General features: G+C 50.2%; 1 protein-coding gene across 3 annotated transcripts in view; it reads right to left on the bottom strand.

Annotated features, from left to right (window-relative positions):
* The window catches only part of BCR (BCR activator of RhoGEF and GTPase), a 128,177-nt gene that overhangs the window by 58,220 nt on the left and 50,400 nt on the right, over positions 1–19,557 (bottom strand). For all 3 annotated transcript variants that reach the window (XM_043557900.1, XM_043557902.1, XM_043557901.1), the window contains exon 2: positions 4,420–4,601. In XM_043557900.1, coding sequence (XP_043413835.1) covers positions 4,420–4,601 — 182 coding nt within the window. The remainder of the gene's footprint in view (positions 1–4,419; positions 4,602–19,557) is intronic.

The raw sequence follows: 19,557 nt of genomic DNA on the forward strand, positions 1-19,557 counted from the left end.
AAAGCAGGGTTGTTTGTCTTCAAACATTCCTGAGCCCCTTGTTGAGTTCCCTTGTAAAAACTGCCAATTTCACTTGCATTCAATCAGTAGGAGTGACTGATTGAATATGTGCATATACTTTGACTTCCACCTAAAAAAAACAAACAAAACCCCACCCCAAACAAAAAATCCCCAAAGGGTCCATGGGCCCCCAATGGGCTGAGGCAGCCCAAGGGCATGGCATTTCTGCCAAGCAGCAGAATCCAAGTGTGTGTTTGCTTTCTCGGCCTCTACGTGCCCACGAAAGGCCCCTGGCTGGCAGGCCTATCCAGCTCTGCCACTCACTGAGGGGCCCCTGAATGTGAGAAATGTGGGCTGAGGTGGTATCAGCCCCTTCTCGCTGAGGACCAATGTTTCTGGGCCTGCCTCTTGCTGGTATGCTGGGGACAGGGCCTGGCAGGTCACTGCGGGGAGCAATGTCACACAGCGTGTCACAGAACCCAGTGAGGAGATGCTCGACCACTGTCAGCTGCCGTCTCTGTGCCTTGACGTCTCCCCTTATAAACAAATAGGTGGGATGATGTTGGGACTCTTGAGGACGCTAGGAAGGACTGACCATGCTGATCTGGCAGAACACAGGCCCTCTGCCACTGACCCCAGGATGGCAGCTGGGGGTAATTCCAGACCCTCACCCCTTTCCCTGACACTGTTGAAGGAAGGTTACTTGCTAGCCCACAGCTCTGACTACAGCCTCTAGAAGTGTCCATGATACTGCCTTGCTTCCCTCAGTTCAATGATGTCAGCTTTACCCTCCCAGCAGAGAGAGGCAGTGGTCATCAAAATGGCCTGCTCTTCTTCCAAGGGGCTTGCTAAGATGTATCCTCACCTGGCCATGAAGAGATGGAGGTATGCCTGATGGCTCTTGCCTGGGGGCAGCCTGCCCTCTCCTGCGGCTTCTGTCCCCATCTGGGATTGCACGGTCATCGTTCAAGGGGGAAATGCAGACAGCTTGGTCAACATCAGCAGGCACCTCAGAACGTCCAGGGGTGGAGAATGTCATAAGCCCTCAGGGTTGGAAGGTAACCTTGGTCACCAGGACCCACCCAAGGTGGCCTGGGTCCTTCCCACAGCATCCCAGGCAAGAGGGTTCCTGGCCTCTGCTGACTTCCTACCTTCCCCTGGGGACAGGCATTCATGGAACAGACCTGCAACTTCGGAGTTCACTGAGCCACCTGGTTGCCATGGAGCGCATAGAAAGTTCTCCTGATTGCCCCCCAGCCCAAAGAGCTCAAGCTCAGTAGACGGAGATGAGCATCCTCTGGGAGGGTAGGAAAAGATGAGCAGGGATTTCCCCCAGCCTAACTGGTCAGGATTGGGCACCTTGGGCCTCAAGACCAGCATGCTGCTTGTGGGCATTAGAAAGTAACAGCTGTCTTCTTCAAACCAAAAATAAAAAAAATAAAGAAGAAAGTCTCACTGTCCAGGCACTGCACTGACAGGGAAACCAGAAAGTCAATGCCAGGTCTATCTCCAGGGCAGTGGAGGGTGTCTGCCCCAGGGCTCCAAACACCTAACCAGAGGGCTTCGGGAACAAAGCTACACAGTCCTTTTCCAATCAAATTCCCATCTTACCATCTCACATTCATTAGGAGAACCGCTATAAACAAACAAACAGAAAACAAGTACTGGCAAGGATGTAGAGAAACCAAAATGCTTGTTGGCTGTTGGTGGGAATATAAAATGGTGCAACCATTGTGGAAAATGGTATGAAGGCTCCTTAAAAAATTAAAAACAGAACTACCATAGGATCCAGCAATTCCATTTCTGGGTCATTCCCCCAAAAGAACTGAAAGCAGGATCTCGAACAGATATTTGTACTCCCATGTTCATAGTGGCATTTTTCTTAATAGCCAAAATATGAAGCAACCCAAGTGTCTACCAACCAATGAATGAATTACCAAAAGGTAGTATATATGTACAACGGAATATTATTCAGCCTTAAAAAAGGAAGGGAATTATTCTGCAATATGCTACTACACGGATGAATCGAAGACATTACGCTTGGTGAAATAAGCCCGTCACAAAAAGATGAATACTGTGTGACTCCACTTACATGAGGTGAAGTAGTTAATAGAGACAGGAAGCAGAATGGTGGTTTAAAGGGGCTGGGGGCAGGGGAGAGTAGGGAGCTGTTTAATAAGTGCAGATCTTCAGATTTACAAGATGAAGAGTTAGGGGGATGGACAGTCCTGATGGCTGTACAACAAGGTGAATGCATTTCATACTACTGAATTGCATACTTCAAAATGGTTAAGATGGAAAATTTTACATTATGTATATGTGAATGCAATAAAAAAGAAAAGAGGGGCACCTGGGTGGCTCAGTTGGTTAAGTGTCTGACTTCAACTCAGGTTACAATCTCATGGTTTGTGAGTTTGAGCCCCACATTAGGCTCTGTACTGATGGCTCGGGGCATGGAGCCTGCTTCAGATTCTGTGTCCCCCTCTCTCTTTCTACTCCACCCCTGCTCACGCTCTGTCTGTCTCTCTCAAAAATACACATTAAAAAATAGGATAGGATAGGATAGGATAGGATAGGGGAGGGGGGGAGGGGAGGGGAGGGGAGGGGAGGGGAGGGGAGGGGAGGGAAGGGAAGGGAAGGGAAGGGAAGGGAAGGGAAGGGAAGGGAAGGGAAGGAAAGGGAAGGAAAGGAAAGGAAAGGAAAGGAAAGGAAAATTTCCCATCTTCTCCAAACACTCCCTGACACCTCCTCTGGGCCAGGTGGCGTACTTGGGATTGGAGACCCCATGTCTGGCAAGCACAGATGTATAAGATGAGACATGGCTATGGGCTCCCACGGGGGCCAAAGGAGGGAGTGGACACCCAGATGTGGATAGGCTCCATAGCAGTTAAGCCCTCAGACTATGGCTAAAAGCTGAGGGCAGAACTCCAAGTCAGTGTAGATGAGGGTCTGAAGGCAGAAGTCTGGTGGGGATGGGCAGCCAAGCTGCATGGGGTCTGGGCACAAGGAGGGCAGATCAGCCTCCTAGGGCAGCCCTATCCCAAGTTTAGGACTCAGCCTGCTTATTCAGGACTGGAAAGATCCCCGTCTGTACCAAATCATGCTTGTGAAGCAAGAAGCAAGGGAGGGCACTGAGAAAGGCAAGGTAGTTAAAGAAAAGAGTGTCATCTGAGGATTTGAGAAGGCTTCAAATCTGGTAGCTGCATGGCCTTGAGCAAGTTACTTCATCTCTCTGAACCTCAGTTTCCTAATCTGTGAAACAGTGAAACCAGATGTTGGATCAAAACTGCACAAGGTAGGTGTGTGTTACACACTGGCTTCCCTTCCCATCCTTGTGTTTCAGAATGGGAAGCCTACCCAGCGCCAGAGTCTTTAGAAATCACAAAAGCATAAATAAGAAGCAGTCCTGCAGCTGAAGCATCAGCCCAGCAGAAAAGCAACTGCAGTGAAAAGATATGCTTCTGGCACTTCCCACCAACAACGGAGAAAAGCAGATTCCTCTCTTGAATTTAAGCCTGGGGAGGACATCATCAGAAACAAGCTAAGCAAAAGAGAGAAGGTATCTGTCATGAGGGGCAACAGGAAGACAGTGAGGTGCAACCTGCCCCAGGGACATGATCTCAACTCAAGAAGAAAAGAACCTGAGAAGTCAAAGGGACACCCTCTGTCCCAAAGGTAGGGGGTGCATGCCTGGGCTCTAATGTACCTCTGAAGTGCCCCTCCAGGGCAATGGAACAGATCAAAGCAGTGAGGCCACCAGCTCATGTGGGACTACCCTAGGAGCCTACAACAACCCCAGGGCTATGTGCTTACAAGAGAGGGGCCCAGGACCATCTCTGGGAGTGAAGGAGGGCATCTGCTGAATGTGCCAATACACACTAGCCACATGACCTTGGAGCTTCGGTTCCAAAGTGGAGGTGACATCAGGACCGTTAATGACAATTATACCTCAAGAGGAAGATCCTGGTCAAATGGATGGAGTCATCAGCAGCACTCCTTTTGGCAAAAAGGAGCAAGTGCATTGCATGCAGCGCAAGGACAAGAGCCCAGACACTGTCCCCCTCCCCTGCCCCTCAGCACCACTGCTGGGACTGCCACCACGTCCTGCTGGTAGAACAGTGGTGGCATTCTCAGCCTCTGCATATGCTGCCTGTCTCCTCCACACTTGGCTGACAGAGTTCCATGAAGTCCCTGCTGAAAGCACCTTGCATGCTGTCTCCAGATCAGCAGGTGCCCCGGATGGGGGAAAGAAGAAGGCGTTTTTAGCGACTTCAACCACTGGTTGCTCCTGACATCACCTACTTGCTACTTGCCCCTGAGAGAGTGGATGTGCTGCAGGGCACCTTTAGGAAGTAGACAGCAGGCCAGAGCCAGATCTAAGCCTTATTTCACACCTGGCCCTCCCACCCTGGGACTCACCGCTTTGGTAGACTCCAGGGCTCCTGAGGCCAGTGCATCCCGGCTGCCCCTGCCCTTGCTGCCAAGGTGGGGTGAGGAAGAGGGTGAGTCATCGATGTAGGGCAGCCCATCTTGGTGCCGGCGCTGCTCCTCAGCCCGGTCTGCAGCACAGCTATAGCCAGGTGGCGTTCCAAACGACGTATCTGTGTGTAGAGAAGCAGCCGTGTTAGATATAGGGAGAGGGGCCAGAGAGAGGTCTGCCTGGGAGGGTCCACACCCCACCTGCCCCAGCAGGCATTGGGCTGATGCTATCACACAGAGGTGTTGAACAAAGACTTCAGGTAGTATGACCGCACCTTCACAACAGACTGAGCAAAGACCACAGGGTGAGGCAGGGCCAGAACAGTGGTATGCCCCCAGACAATGAGACTGGGCTTTCAGGACACTGTCTGGGGCACATCTGCCCTTGTCCTGGGAGTAGGCCTGAGCCATTACAGAAAGATGGACCTCAAATGCTAGCATCTTGCTCTCGGGGATGGTCCTTGTGTACCTGTCCGTGGGGATCTGATGGGGGCAAGAAGCTCAGATCATGCCACTCCAGGTGCAAACCCTGGCCACTGTGAGCAGTGCCCCAGGCCCACCAGTCCCAACCCAGGGAACAGGTGCTGCAGCCCTTTCCCCTTACCCCACTCTGCCTCTTGGCTGACTCTCAGCCCACCTCCCAGTGGGTGTGGCAAAGTCCCAGACCATCTTTACCCCAACCTGAGTGTCCCTGTGAGGACAAAAGTGGCCTACCCTATGGCCGGCTCCATGCTGTTCGGAACCATCTAGTTAGAGAAAATAACACCTCCATTCTAAAAGCACCTGAAGACAGTCACCCCTTCCTCCTGGCTAAATTACAAAGCCCATACCCCTTGGCCAGCCTTTCTATAGCTCTGTTTTCAGAACTGTTCTAATCCAATGGATCCTCACCAGGACATTAACCCACAAGGGCCCAGTCCACTCCAAGTCTCATGTGGGGGTCACTTCTTGACTCCTTTCACAGGGCATCTTCACAGCCCATGGGATTTCTGAGGTCATCCTGATCGGGTTACATCACCTTCCCCATGACTCACCGGCAAGCAGTCCTGTCCAAATGTCACCACCACAGGCAGCCTCTGCAGTGTTTATTTACAAGATTACAACTTCCGCCACCAAGCATACCCAGTCTGGGGCTCAACCTCTAGGTGGCACTGACCACCTAGGCCAGGCAGGCACAGGCTTCCAGAGTCGACCCTGCAATTCTAGTGGGGGGACTGTTTTCAGTTCTTTCCATGCAGCAGCCAAGAGGAGCCGTGGCTGGAGTGACCAGGTGCTCACCACATCCAGCTATGACGGCTGCCAGTGCACTGTGCAACTCATCTGCCTACGTCCCAGCTTCCTCACACACCTCTGCCTCTCCCACTTTCTCCACTTCTGTGTCCCAGCAGGTCACATGCCCTCTAAGAGGTGTCCTTAGCCCTGGTTACACGTTAGAGCCACCTGGGGAGCTTCAAAAACAGAGACCACTGAAATCAGACGCTCAGGGAGATCTGCGCCCTGGTGGCTGCAAAGGCTTCCTGGGGGTTCTTTAAGAAGCCAGGACTAAGACTGCTGCACTGGCACAAGCTGGGAGCTGGCACTGTGCTGGCTGTCACCCACACTGTGTCCCTGCTGTCTGCATACAGGCGCTAACCACAAAGGCCAGGCAGAGCTCTGCTGCCCTGTGTGTCTGCAGGAGGGCTCCAACAGAGGCCAATTCTGAGTTGACAGTGGCAGACAGGGTAGGGGACACTCAGAGCTGGGTGGGCTCCTACTGTGTCCCCTAACAAGCTCCATGGGCTACAGAGGAGCTCCTGGTACCATCACCGTGTTGGTTATCAATGCTCAGCCCTGCTGGGGTTTGTACTGTCCTACCAGGACAGTCAGAGGCCAAGGCCAAGTTCTGTCTCCTCCTCCTAAGTATCTCCAAAGGCACTCAACCAGCTCTGGCCCAGCATCCCCGAGGACAGATGGGGAGGGTTTAAATGTATTAAAAAACACAAAACCCTGTTAATGCAGAACCCTAACCCCACACCCCAGCCCCCAAACAGGTCTGACTTCAGCTTCCATTTCCTTCTGGGGAATCCCAGATTCTTTTTAACCAAAATGAACACAGAGGACTTCTTGTCCTCTCAACATCCATGATATGAACCCTGCATTGCAGCAGCCCCTACTGAAAACTTGCCTTCCATGGGAGCTGCTTTCAAAGGCAGCTCAGGCCCTGGACAAAAGGCTTTAGCTGTCAGATGACTTCCTCACAGGTAGCCTGAATGATCCCCCTGGGCCAGGAGGGTCTTTGCTCTACTTCTGTAACCCAGGACACTTCCTCCAGGTGGGGCAGGTGGGCCAGTTCTATGAGCTGTGGTGTGAATTTCCCAGAAGTGAGGCTCTGGTCCTGCCCAGGTTACTACCTACCGGTGAGAATTAGTGCAGGTCACTTAAGCTGTCCGTGTCTCAGTTTTCCTGATTTTACAATCAGGCATGTGAACTATACAATTGATAGAGGCCCACTCAGCTCTAAAATGTTACGGTCACTGTGTGGGTCAGCCAGTCATGCCCTGCCTGCCTCCTGACCTCACCTCCTTCGACAGCTTCCTTCCTCTGCTCCCCACTCCTCCTCTGGACTCCGCTTTTATATTAGCACAGAATTTTCAGCGTCCACACATCCTCTCTAAGAAACTTTAAACTGTTCATTTTTTTTTTTTTTTGAAATAATGACCTTTTAGAAAGTCAACAGATTCATCACCTGGAAGAGCACCCTTAATCTGAGAACCACCACCTGATGTCCCGGCCTGTGACTACATTGAGCTCATGTTCAAGATCAAATTAATATCAAGTGACACCCCAAGTAAGAACTTTAGGGTCAGACTCAGGGGGCTCTCTCCAAAGACTGTAAAGATTCCACATGTGTGAAACAAAGTGCTAGCTTAGCAATGCCCTAAAACCCAGGGCAAAACCAAGTGCCTGCTAAAGGTTTGCTGGCTAGGGTTGTGTGGGGCCATTGACTCTGATACGGACGCTTCACCTCCACCAGGTGAGACTGAAAAACCAGGTTCCATAGCCGGACTCCACAAGGTAATTATAACCATCAGACAACTAAAAACCCAGCTGTTTCCAATTCTGCACACATCTCCCCAAACTGATGTCTGAGGAACTAATGCTTTTATGTCTGGATTCCGGATGGCTGGTCACTGCTACTGCTGCATTCCACCTGAGGCTTCAGCCCATGGTCCCAGTGAATCCAGCCCGCTCCAGTGCAAATGAGACAGAGGGAGCAGGAAAGCTCTCATTTCCTTGTCGCCCATCCTAAGCAGCATACAGGGACTTTCTTTCACACTGCAGTTTTCCACTCCTGGGTCCCCGCATCTCTTCGAGCACAAAGTATATTACTGGGGGGCTCTGGGAGCTGCCATTTCCCAAGAACCAGAGCAAAGTGAGAGAGGGGCCTTGCTCTCCCCTCCTCTACCAGGAACACCCAGTGGGAAGTCTCATTACCTCAAAGAACTGGGAACCTGGTGGCTGAGTTAAGCCCGGAGCTTCCTACAAAGTTCTACCCAAAGCTGAAAGCAAACACTGGTTTCAGAGGAGGGGGCAGGGGGAAGGGGCTACGATCCTAAGGCTACAAGAGGCTCAGGGAAATGAGGGTTGATCAACAGAGCAGCTAACCAGCGGGGAGGAGGGCGGGGGAGAGTGAGGCCCATTCAGAGCTGGCAGACAGCGGCTGGCTGAGTGTGGAAAAGGGATGTGCACAGTGAAATCCAAAACCTCCTCCGCTCCAGGCAAGTCGGCTTAGCAGCCACAATCCCTGCACTCTGCAAATCTAAAATCTAGTCTTTGATGCAAGAACAAAAGGCAGCCACCCCCACCCCCACCAAGTGGGAGGAATAAGTCCCAGTCAGCCCAGATCACATCCCCTTCTTACACCTCAAGGACAATGCTGGTTTAAAAAAAAAAAAATCCTTCAGAAAGATTAAACATAGAGTTACTATATGATCAAGCGATTTCACTTCTGGGTATATACTTAGAAGAATTGCAAACAGGGACTCAAATAGATATTTGCACACCCGAGTTCCTAGCAACAGTATTCACAACAGCCAAACTGTGGAAGCAACTCAAGTATCCACTGATGGATGAATGGATAAGCAAAATGTGGTATGGATATGCAGTGGAATATTACTTAGTCTTAAAAAGGAAGGCAATTCTGACTCCATGCTACAACATGGATGAACCTTGAGGTCATGATGCTATGGGAAATAAGCCTGTCACAAAATGCTCAATTTAGTGTGTGAGTGCACTTATATGAGGAACCTGGAATTGTCAGAATCATCGAGCAGAAAGTAGAATGGTGGGTGCCAGGGGAGGAAGGAATGGGGAATTGGTATATTGTGGGTACAGAGTTTCCGTCTGAGAAGATGAGAAAGTTCTGGAGATGGATGGTGGTGATGGCTGCACAACAGTATTAATGTACCAAATGCCAATGAGCATGAGTGGTATGCTTAAGAATGATTAAGATGTTCCATTTGATGTTATGCAGTAAGTATATACCACATGCACATATTCCTAAGATCCCTCCCAGATAGGGGCAATGCTCGGGTAGCTGAGCTGTGGGGAGGGCTCATCCCCTTCATGTGGACAGCCCCCTGCAACCACATCTAAAATAAGCACAGAATGGAAACTTCCAAGCAGTTTGCTCCCTGAGTTGATAAGAGCAGGCTGGGTGGCGGGTACCCGGGCTTCATTATAGTCTTCTGTGTATTTGTTTCATAACAAAGGACAATAAAAGGAAGCCTTGCTCGGCTATGTGTATGTAGCCTCAAAAGGAGGCCCAGTGTCACACGGCCAGACCAGTCCAACTGGCACAGCCACTGTTTGTTTCCAGCAGCTACCCCTCTACTCTTACAGAGTTTATATATCATCTTTTCCAGGCCACGTCCCTGCCCACCCGCATTTTCCTGATGCAGCCCACCCGCATTTTCCTGATGCAGACTGGATGAGATTCCTGCCAGCCCATAAGAATCTGGTAATCACAGATCACACCCAGTGCTGGAGCAGGACCCCTCACAGGATCACAGCACCACAGGTGCCCAAAGCCCTGCAGCAACCATCCTCAGAGCTCTCAGAGGGCCAGAGAGTTACCTGCCTCCAAAGCATCAAATGCCCTTTGCCCAGCTTCAGTCCTGTCAGCTCCTCCAGGGGCCCCTAGCCTCTCCCCACAGCCTGTCTTTCCCTTAGCCCAGTCTCGGTTCAAACATCTCCAGTAACTTTGACACTCCTTCCCTATTTTCATATCTGCAAGCCAGGAAGCAAGCATCTCACTGTGAGGCCTTTGCCAGGCCCTGCTGGGATCTCTGCCGCAAGGGTTCCCAGGACACGTGTGCAGAACCAAGCTCAGACCACTGGCCACATGTTTCCCAGCTGTAGGAGAGGCCCTCCTGGACCCAATGTACCTGGAACGTCCCCAGATCCTGCTTCCATTGCCTTGCTGCTGCCAGAGGTGCGGGGCTCAGATCCCAGCTCCTGTCCCACCCTCTGACCAAGGCACCCCAAGAGAAGAGCCTGAAGCAAATCCTCAGAAGGAACTAAGGTTATGATCTCAGCCCTCCCCTCCCAGAACAGATATGGGAACAGCTGTAAATGGCCAGGGGAGCGATCCTGATAAACACATACCAGGGTTGAGAGGAAAGAAGAAGGGATACTGGGAACTCAGGTGGGGGTGGTATGGCAGGAACTTCATTATGCATTAAGACAGAGGCAGGGTGGTCTCCTATCCCCGTTGACACTGTTAGCAAATGGCTGGGCGGTATTTTACCAAAGTAAAAGAGGACCAAACACCATCTTCTTTCCGGTGGCTCACCAGCTACAGTGGGCAGGTTTCTGCAGATGCAGGCACTGAGACCCCACCTTATCGTATCTGCAGAAGCCCTGCTTTCCCCTCCCTCCCTGGGCCACAGGCAAACAGCACAGTGCTGACAATGTTGTGGTGCTGGTGACTTGCAGACGGCAGCTCATGTCCTTGGGGATGTCTTGCCAGGTAGGCATCGCCCCTCCAGGAGAGGCTCAGAAAACTGTGGCTGGGACAGAAAGATCTAGGTCTCACCGAAGGGCACACAGGTTCCACAGGTTCGAGCTGGCTCTGGACACCACGCCTGTGCACAGCCTTGAGGTTTCCTCCCACACCCCGTGTGCTGAGAGCAGATTCTATCTACAGGATAGGCCGTGGGTCCTGGAGCTCGACTGGCTTCTTTACTGTGTAGCAGAACCCCAAGTACAGTCAGGGAATATCTGCAGTGCTTCAGGGAAGTGAGTTTCCCAAACAGTAGAAAAGTCTCAAATGTGCCACAGCAGGCAGGCATTTTTCCAAAATACCTGCTACCCTTTCCTGGGCACTTCCTCTGGGTGAGGGACAGTGCTGATCTCCTTGAATCCACTCTGACCCCTTAACAGGCAGAAACTTCTAGATGCTCATTTTTCAGACAAGGAAAGGAGTCTACAAGAGAGGAACAGGTGGAGCTTGACTACGCCGAGGTCCATTTGTGTCACCTGCATATTTGGTCATTTTCTGAAGACATTTCTAAAAGGCTGAGCTGATAACTACATGACTTAGCAATTCCTCTCCATATGACCAAAAGGAGTGAGAACAGGTGTTCAAAGCAAAACTTGTACCAGAATAATTCAAGCTATATTCAAGTGGCATTATTCACAACAGCCAAAAGGTAAAACGACCCAAATGTCCATCAACTGATAAATGGATAAATAAACTGCAGAGTATCTATATAATGGAACAACATTCAGTCTCAAAAAGGAATGAAGTACCAACACAGGTGGACATTGGAAACGTTACGCTAATTGAGGAAGGCGATCATAAAAAAACACCTACTGTCTGATTCCATTTATATGAAATGTCCAGAAGAGACAAATCCATTGAGACAGAAAGTGGATGCTTAATGAGTATGGGATTTCCTTCAGGGGTGATCAAAGTGGGAACCAAACAGAGGCAGTGGTTGCACAAAATCGTGACTGTACTAGGCATGAGTTGTTCGCTTTGAAATGATTAGTTTTATGTTATGTCATTTCACTTCAAAAAAAAAAAAAAAAAAAAAAAAAAAAAAGATCTGTTTTCCTCTGTTAAAACAGGGAACCCGGAACATTATCCAGCTGTTTCCTGAAGACCAAGAACATCATTCCGGACAGACGTCAGCACTGCCTGGCACCAGTACCTCAGGCCACCCACTGCTTTACTTTCTAAGATATCTGGTTGGTTTGGGTGGCTTTCTGCTTTCTTCTCTGCCATCAGGCTGGCAGCTGTCCCTTCTGTTGTATCTACAGCAAGGGGGTCAAAATTCTTTACAAACAAGATGTCCCCCATCTAGTTGGCCACTGTATCCTGGAGAGAGGCCTGTTGTTAGAGCCCTTGGTTTTGTGGGAGAAGGAGAGGCAAAGAGAGCACCCTAGGATCCCGGGACCATGATCCTACTTCATGCTGCCACCCCAGCAATGACGTCACCAAGCTAGTGTGGAAAGCTCCGGCTGCCTGGGTAGTAGGAGGTCACAGCCCAGACCAGCTTGTGCACACAGAAGGCCCTGAGGCTAGGCAAGTCTCCCAGAAAGGCCAGAAAATGCTAGCTGGGAAGGGCCCGAGCCTGTCCTGCTCATGCCTGATGCTTCAGCTCTCCAGGCAGCTCTAGATTCCCTGAACAAGGCTAAGCTCTCTCGGAGGAGACAAACGGACTAATAACAATAGCTCTTATGACTCTTACACCTGTGGTTTGGGTTCCAACTGGTTGGAGACTGAATCACCACAAGGTCAACTTTGAGGGTGACTTTTAGCAATAAAGACTGAATGCCCCCAGTGTGGGTAGACGAGGCCCCCCAATCAGCATCCAGAGAGCAGTTAAAAGATTTTCTTCTATCTTCAAGGACCCACCTGTGCCTAAAGCTCTTGGATCCTTGAGGAGGGAAAGATTATTTATGTTCTGGGCCTGGGGCTGGAACCAGCTGGTGCCGGGGCAGGGCAGGCAGAGGCTGGAACACCAGCTGGGAAGCTGCAGCCCTCAGTCACCGGATGATGTGATTATTCTTCTTTAGCACCACCTTGACTCTGCAACAAGGTTCAGAAAGGTTTCTTGGAGGCAGTTTGGCCTCAGACAATGTTGGGTACCCAACATTCAGCCAAGATGTATGACACTTCTATTTTTTTTCTTTTCTTTTTTAATGTTTATTTATTTTTGAGAAAGAGAGAGAGGGCACATGCATGAGCAGGGGAGGAGCAGAGACAGAGGGAGAGAGAGAATCTGAAGCAGGCTCCGTGCTATGAGCGCAAAGTCTGACATGGGGCTTGAACCCACGACATTATGACCTAAGCCGAAGTTAGATGTTCAACCGAGCCATCCAGGTACCCCATGACACTTCTATTTCATGCCAGGCACTGTGCTGGGCATATGATGGCAGGCACCACAGACCCATCCCCTGCTCCTGTGAGCTGCCAGAATTCCAGGAGTCACATGATATGTACATCATGGCAAAGCCACCCATGAGGGGCAGCCAGACCCTCAGGCAGGGCAGCAGAGACCATCTCCCTAAGGAAGTGACCACTCCAAGACCTAAAAAGAGGCAGACACTGGCTACCCTCCAGAACATGAAGGTGGGAAGGACACTATAGTGTGTTGAATCGTGGCCCCAAAAAGACATGTCCATATCCTAACACCTGGCATGTGTGAATGGAACTTACTTTGGCAAAAGAGTCCTTGCAGATATAATTAAATTAAGGACTTTGAGATGAGATCACCTAGGATTATCCAATGGACCCTAAATCCAGTGACAAATGTCCTTTTGAGAGACAGAAGAAGAGAAGGCTGTGTGAAGGTGGAGGCAGAGATTAAAATGCTGTGGCCACAAGCCAAGGAACGCACGGGGCCACCAGGAACTGCAAATGGCAACAGAAGATTCTTGCCTGGAGCCTCCAGAGAAACATGGTCCTGCCATATACCTTAATTTGGCCTCCTGAACTGTGGAAGAACACATATTTGTTGTTTCAGGCAAGGTAAGCTTGAGAGGGCGGGAGGAACACCCACTTTCCCCACCTCCACCTTCACACTGCCTGGGGAGGGTTAGGAAAGGAGATACACGTATATATCCATGTTCATAGCAGCATTATTCACAATGGCTGAAAGGCAGAAGCAACCCAAAGTGTCCACTGGCAGATGAATGGATAAACAAAATGTGGTATACACATATAATAGAATATTACTCAGTCTTAAAAAAGAAGGAAGTCTGGGGTGCCTGGCTGGTTCAGTCAGTAGAGTAAGTGACTCTAGATCTTGTAGGTTCAAGCCCTATGTTGGGTGTAGAGATTACTTAAAAATAAAATCTTTAAAAATAAAAAGAAGGAAGTCCTATAACATGCTATATAACATGGATGAACCTTGAGGAGATTGTGCTTAGTGAAATAAGAAAGTCACAAAAAGAAAAACACTTCATGATTCCACTGACATAAGTATTAGTTTGCTAGGGCTGCCATAACAAAATACCATAGACTGAGTGGCTTAAACAATAGAAATCTATTTTTGCACAATTCTGGAAGCCTGAAGAGGACAATCAAGGTGCCGGCATGGTTAGGTTCTGGTGAGAGCTCTCTTCCTAGCTTGCAGACAGATGCATTCTTGCTCTGTCCTCATATGGCCTTTTCTTGGTGGGTGGAAAGAAAGAGGGTGCTAACTCTCCAGGTCTCTTCTTATAAGGGCACTAATCCCATCATGAGGGCTGCCCTCGTGATCTATCTCCCAAAGGCCCCACCTACAAATATCACACTGTGAGTTAGAAGGATTCAATGTATGAATTGGCGGAGGGGGAGGGGGCACACATATTCAGTCCATGACATAGGAGGTACCTAGAATAGGCAAATTCACAGAGATAGATAATGGAATGGGGGTTGTTAGGGGCTGGGAAGGAAGGGCAGTGGGGACTTACTGCTCACTGGGTGTAGAGTTTCTGTTTGGGATGAAGAAAAAGTTATGGAGATCAACAGTGCTGATGGTTGCACAACAATGTAAATGTATTTAACACTACTGAACTGTATGCTTAAAAATGGCTAAGATGGTGGGAGCCTGGGTGGCTCAGTTGGTTAAGCATCCGACTTCAACTCAGATCATGATCTTGCAGTTTGTGAGTTTGAGCCCCACGTCAGGCTTGGAGCCTAGTTCAGATTCTGTGTCTCCCTCTATGCCCTTTCCCTGCTCACTCTCTCTTTCTCTCTCAAGAACAAATAAACATTAAAAAAAGTAAAGACTTTAAAAGCCAAGGTTTAAAAAAAAATGGTTAAGATGGGGGCGCCTGGGTGGCTTAGCTGGTTAAGCATCTGGCTTTGACTCAGGTCATGATCTCATGGTTTGAGTTCGAGCCCTGCATCAGGCTCTGTGCTGATGGCTCAGAGCATGGAGCCCACTTGGGATTCTGTATCTCCCTCTCTCTCTGCCCCTTCCCCACTTGCACACTCTCTCTTTCTCTCAAAAATAAACATTTAAAAAAATGGGTAAGATGGTAAATTTTACGTTAACCACCGTCCCCCCCCCCAAATAAAAACCCAAACAAAAAAATAATGATCAGCCAGGTTTAGACATTTTTTAAAAAGAGGAAAGAAGTACAGTGTTATGGGCTGAAGCAGGTCTCCCCTGCCACCCAAATTTATGTATTGAAGTATTAACTCCCAAAATATCCAAATGTGACCTTATTTGGAGACACAGTCTTTACCAAGTTCAAATGAGATCTTAGATTGGGCCCAAATCCAATATGACTATATCCTTATAGAAAAGAGAAATTTAAAGACAGACGAGCAGGTAGAGAGAACACCACGTCAACATGAAGACAGCCACCTACATACCAGGAGAAAAGGCCTGAGGCAGATTCTCCCTTACACCCGCCCTCAGAAGGAACCAATCCTGCTGAAACCTTGATCCCAGACTTTTAGCCTCCATAACTGTGAGACAATAAATGTCTATTGTGTGAGCCACCCAGTGTGTGGCTCTTTGTTACACAGCCCTAACAAACTAACACATCGGTAGTTATGGAGATTGGGCACCAGCTCTAAGAAGCCACTTCCCACCAAGTGTCTCCATGATCATGTCTCATGGAAATGGGACTCTGCCAGGCCAGCCAGCTGCAGCCACCTGGAGGCCATCCACACTCAGCAGCATACCCACAGCACCTCCATATTCCAGACTCTGACAGCAGAGAGAGAAGAAAAGGGCAGCCACTGAGCCCCACATGGTCAGAGGGCAAGAGGTAAGCCCCGGGCCTCATACGCTGCATTCACCCAACACATGCACACCATCCTAGGCTCTCCTTAACCAGGGCCACTCTCCCTCAGAAGATAAGCTATTGCAGATTTGCCCCAGACTGTGCTACTTAAGAACAGACCAGAATATGGGGTGTCTGGGTGGCTCAGTTAGTTAAGCGTCCAACTTTAGCTCAGGTCATAATCTCATGGTTCGAGCCCTGTGTCAGGCTCACAGGTCAGAGCCTGGAGCCTGCTTCCAATTCTGTGTCTCCCTCTCTGCATCCCTGCCCCCCACCCCCTCATGTTCTGTCTCTCAAAAATAAATAAATGTTAAAAAAATTTTTTTTGTAAAAAACAGACCAGAACCACTGGGATATCCTGCAGCTATACAAGTCAGAAATTATAGAAAACCAGCGTTCTGAATCCACACAATAGTCTGCCAACTCCCCCCTACCCCCATCAAGGGCAGAGCAGGAAGGGTGGGAGACTCCCTCCTGAGTGAAGCCCCAGCACTTTTTTCCTTCCTGACCTCAGGATGTGAGATGGGGGGCTCACTTTGCTCCCTTCATCATGCTCTGAAAGGGGGATTTCCCATGCACATAAGGAAATTGAAGATACCGAAGTGATTAAGTTCACAGCACCTAGAAGTCAGAGACCAACTCTGGGGACAGACTGAGAATATGCCTGTAAGCCTGTTATGGCCTGGATGTTCTGTGTCTGCCCTGTATTCACGTATTGAAGCCCTAACCTGCAATGTGATGGTACTTGGAGGTGGGGCTTTTGGGAAGTAATTAGGTTTGGATGAGGTCACGAGAGTGGGGCCTCCATGATGGGATTAGTGTCCTTATAAGAGGAAGAGACACCAGAGAGCATGCTTGCTGTGCATGCTCGCGCGCTCTCTCTCTCTCTCTTGCTCTCTCTCTCTCTCTCTCCCCCTTTCATATGTGAGGACACAGCAAGAAGGCAGACATCTTCAAGTCAGGAAAAAGTTCTCCACTAGGAACGGAACTGGCTGGCACACTGATCTTGGATTTCCTAGCCTCCAGAACTGTGACAAATAAATGTCTGTTGTTTAAGCCCCCAGTTTGTGGGGTTTTGTTACAGTAGTCCTCCTTTGTCCTCAGTGGATTTCCAAGGCCCAGGTCCTTTCCACTGGAGAAATAAACAAGGAGGAGGGGCAGAGGCGAGCTGGAGACTCCCTACCAGGCGAGGGAACCTCCTGCTAGCCCATATTCCTACCTTGGAGAGGTGTAGGTCTGGCTCAGTCCTAGAGGATGGTCTGCAAATCTCACTGCTGCTCTAGTCCTGGGTCACCACCATCTATGGTACTCCTGAGAGGTTTACTGGCTTCTAGATGCACAGGAGGAGAAGGGACCCGGGATGCCGGCTTGAGTTAGGGGCTCTGAGACTTCTGAGGGGCAAAACATAGCTGTGGCAACAGGCACATGCCAGATGCATGGCTTCAAATCCTCGTGTCTCTGAAAGGGAGCCAATACCTTGTCTTACAGATGAAAGTTGAAGGTCTGGAAGCGGAAGCAACATTCCCTGAGCCCCATGGCTAACAAGTCGAGTTGAAAAGCAAGGATCCACCCAGGCAGGTGTGCCCAGCCAAGGCCACCTCCTGGAGGTTCAGAAGGTTTGGCCCCACCCTAAGCAGGATCCCCAACTTCAGGCACCCTGGGGATGAGCCAGAGATGAGGTGGGGCAGTGGGGTGTGGGCATATTTTATATTCTGCACCAGAATATGAGATGTACCAGATGTGAGCAGATGTCAAAAGCCAAGGAACAGACCACCAGGCAGCATGGTCTCAAAGTCTAGGGCAGAATGGATTTTCCCCTGGAAAACCTTCTGTGCATTTGAATCAAGTGGCCAAGAACTCTACCATCCTTGACTTACATATTTGGAAAAGGAAATATAATTCCTCTGTTGCAAGACTCCCTCCAACCTGCCCAACCTCCAGGGCCTTCTTCCATCATGCCCCCAAAAAAGACAACAAACAAACTGGGATTACCGTGGCCACGCGGAGACTCGTTTCATCTCTCAATGTTCCCACCAGTGAAATGGGGCTAATGACACTCTACCCTCATACCCTGAGGGGGTGATGAGTAGGCCACCCTTCCCCTGCCAGAGGGAGGAGGCATCCAGAAGCACAAGCATTATTTATCATAATTATCAGAAGCGTTGACTGTTCATATGGTCAAACCTGTGGTAGTTGCTATGTTGCTCATTTCCAGAAAACCGCATGATTGCCTCTTGCCTGGCTTCTCCTAGAGTACTCAGCATCACCCTCTACTTCCTTGTGAGGGTGAGGCCTCCACTTTGGTTAATGTGGTAGGGGGGTTCGTGTGCTTGGGACTACTGGGATGATTCTTCCCAGGGCTGCGAGCCATGTGTCAGCAGAACCCGTGGCACCCACCAGGTCTCAGGCTGCTGTGGGTCGGAGGGTGACCCTGGCAGGGTGACCCCACCCACCTAGCCCGCTCCAAAGCCCACCAGGGCTCCAAATGCCAGCCCCATTCTGCCCTTCTCAGCAGCCCAGAGATGGCCTACCAGGAAGGCTGTGGCCCTCCACCGCCCCACGGCAAGGATCAGCAGGCCTGGAGCTTTCCCCATTCCCCTGGGGCCTCAGAGTCTCTGTGGAGCACAAGGTCTTGAGAACAGCTGAGGAATGAGCCGGAAAACATGCCAGCAAGGATTTCTGTCCAGATGAAAGAGGAGACAGAGGACTAGCTTTGGCTCTTGACCTGAAACTTGAAACTGTCATGTGGGAATTACCACCTATGGTGATAATCCCAGTTGTCATCACGATGTGACAGCCTGGTCCAGGCTCCATGCTCACTCCTCAGTTGGCCAGCCCTTGGGAACCAGGCTCGGTCCCCTCCACTTGCTTTCCGCAGCTCCGTGGGACGAGACAGGATTCACACCCCCAAGACACCCCCAATGGTACAACTGCCAGATGCCCACTCTGGCCTCTATCTTGGCCACTTGCCAGCCCAGCTAACAGACCCAGGAGGTCCAGGTGAGGGTCTGCAGTATGCTCAGTCCTGAAAGCAACCTTTTGGGAAAAGCAAAAATCTCTCTGGAGAGAGATTCAACCCACAGGGCAGACCGACAGGCACAGGCACAGAAGGTCCTGGGCCCATCAGGTGTACAAATACTAGGAAGAGGCCCTTCCCTCAAGAATCAAGGGATCCCAAGGGAAACAAGGCATCTGGAAAGGCTCCCGGAGGCATCCGAAACCAGCTCTGAGCCTGGCACTTTTCCCAGAAATACTGCACATGGTAGAACAACAGCTTGGTTCAGCTGGGTCACCCTGCCCAGCAATCATGCTTATCAGGCTGGCACCTCACTCAGGGACTATTGAGGGCACAGAATTTGAGCTTGGGCTTCCCAGACAAACTTCAGGTCTGTCTCCTGTCTTTAGGAGCAGGCCAATCCCTGCTTCTTAGGGCCCTGACTCTAGCACACTACCTAAGGTCGCTGTCCTGGCATCTCTTTACCTCCAGGGTGGGCACTGCCATCCCCCCTGCAGAGGTGAGCCGTGGAGACCCAGTCAGACCACACATTCACAGCAGCATCTGGCACACAGCAGGCATCTAGCAGGTGTGTGTCCCCCCTCAGTCCTTGTGAAAGGAACTCCAACAGCTTACGTACAGGACGCTTTGCTGTGCCCACATGGATCTTCCCAGTATGAGGAGTTTTCTGTCCTCTTAAAACCAGTCTCAGCTGAACAGGTGTGTGTTTCCCTGTTCTTGCTTTAATCCAGCCTGAGGCATGCTTTGCTTTTGGCCAGAGGGTGGGGGGGTATTGCTAAAAGAGCTGGGGG

Source organism: Prionailurus bengalensis, chromosome D3 (assembly GCF_016509475.1).
Source record: "Prionailurus bengalensis isolate Pbe53 chromosome D3, Fcat_Pben_1.1_paternal_pri, whole genome shotgun sequence".
In the NCBI taxonomy this organism is placed as follows: domain Eukaryota; kingdom Metazoa; phylum Chordata; class Mammalia; order Carnivora; family Felidae; genus Prionailurus; species Prionailurus bengalensis.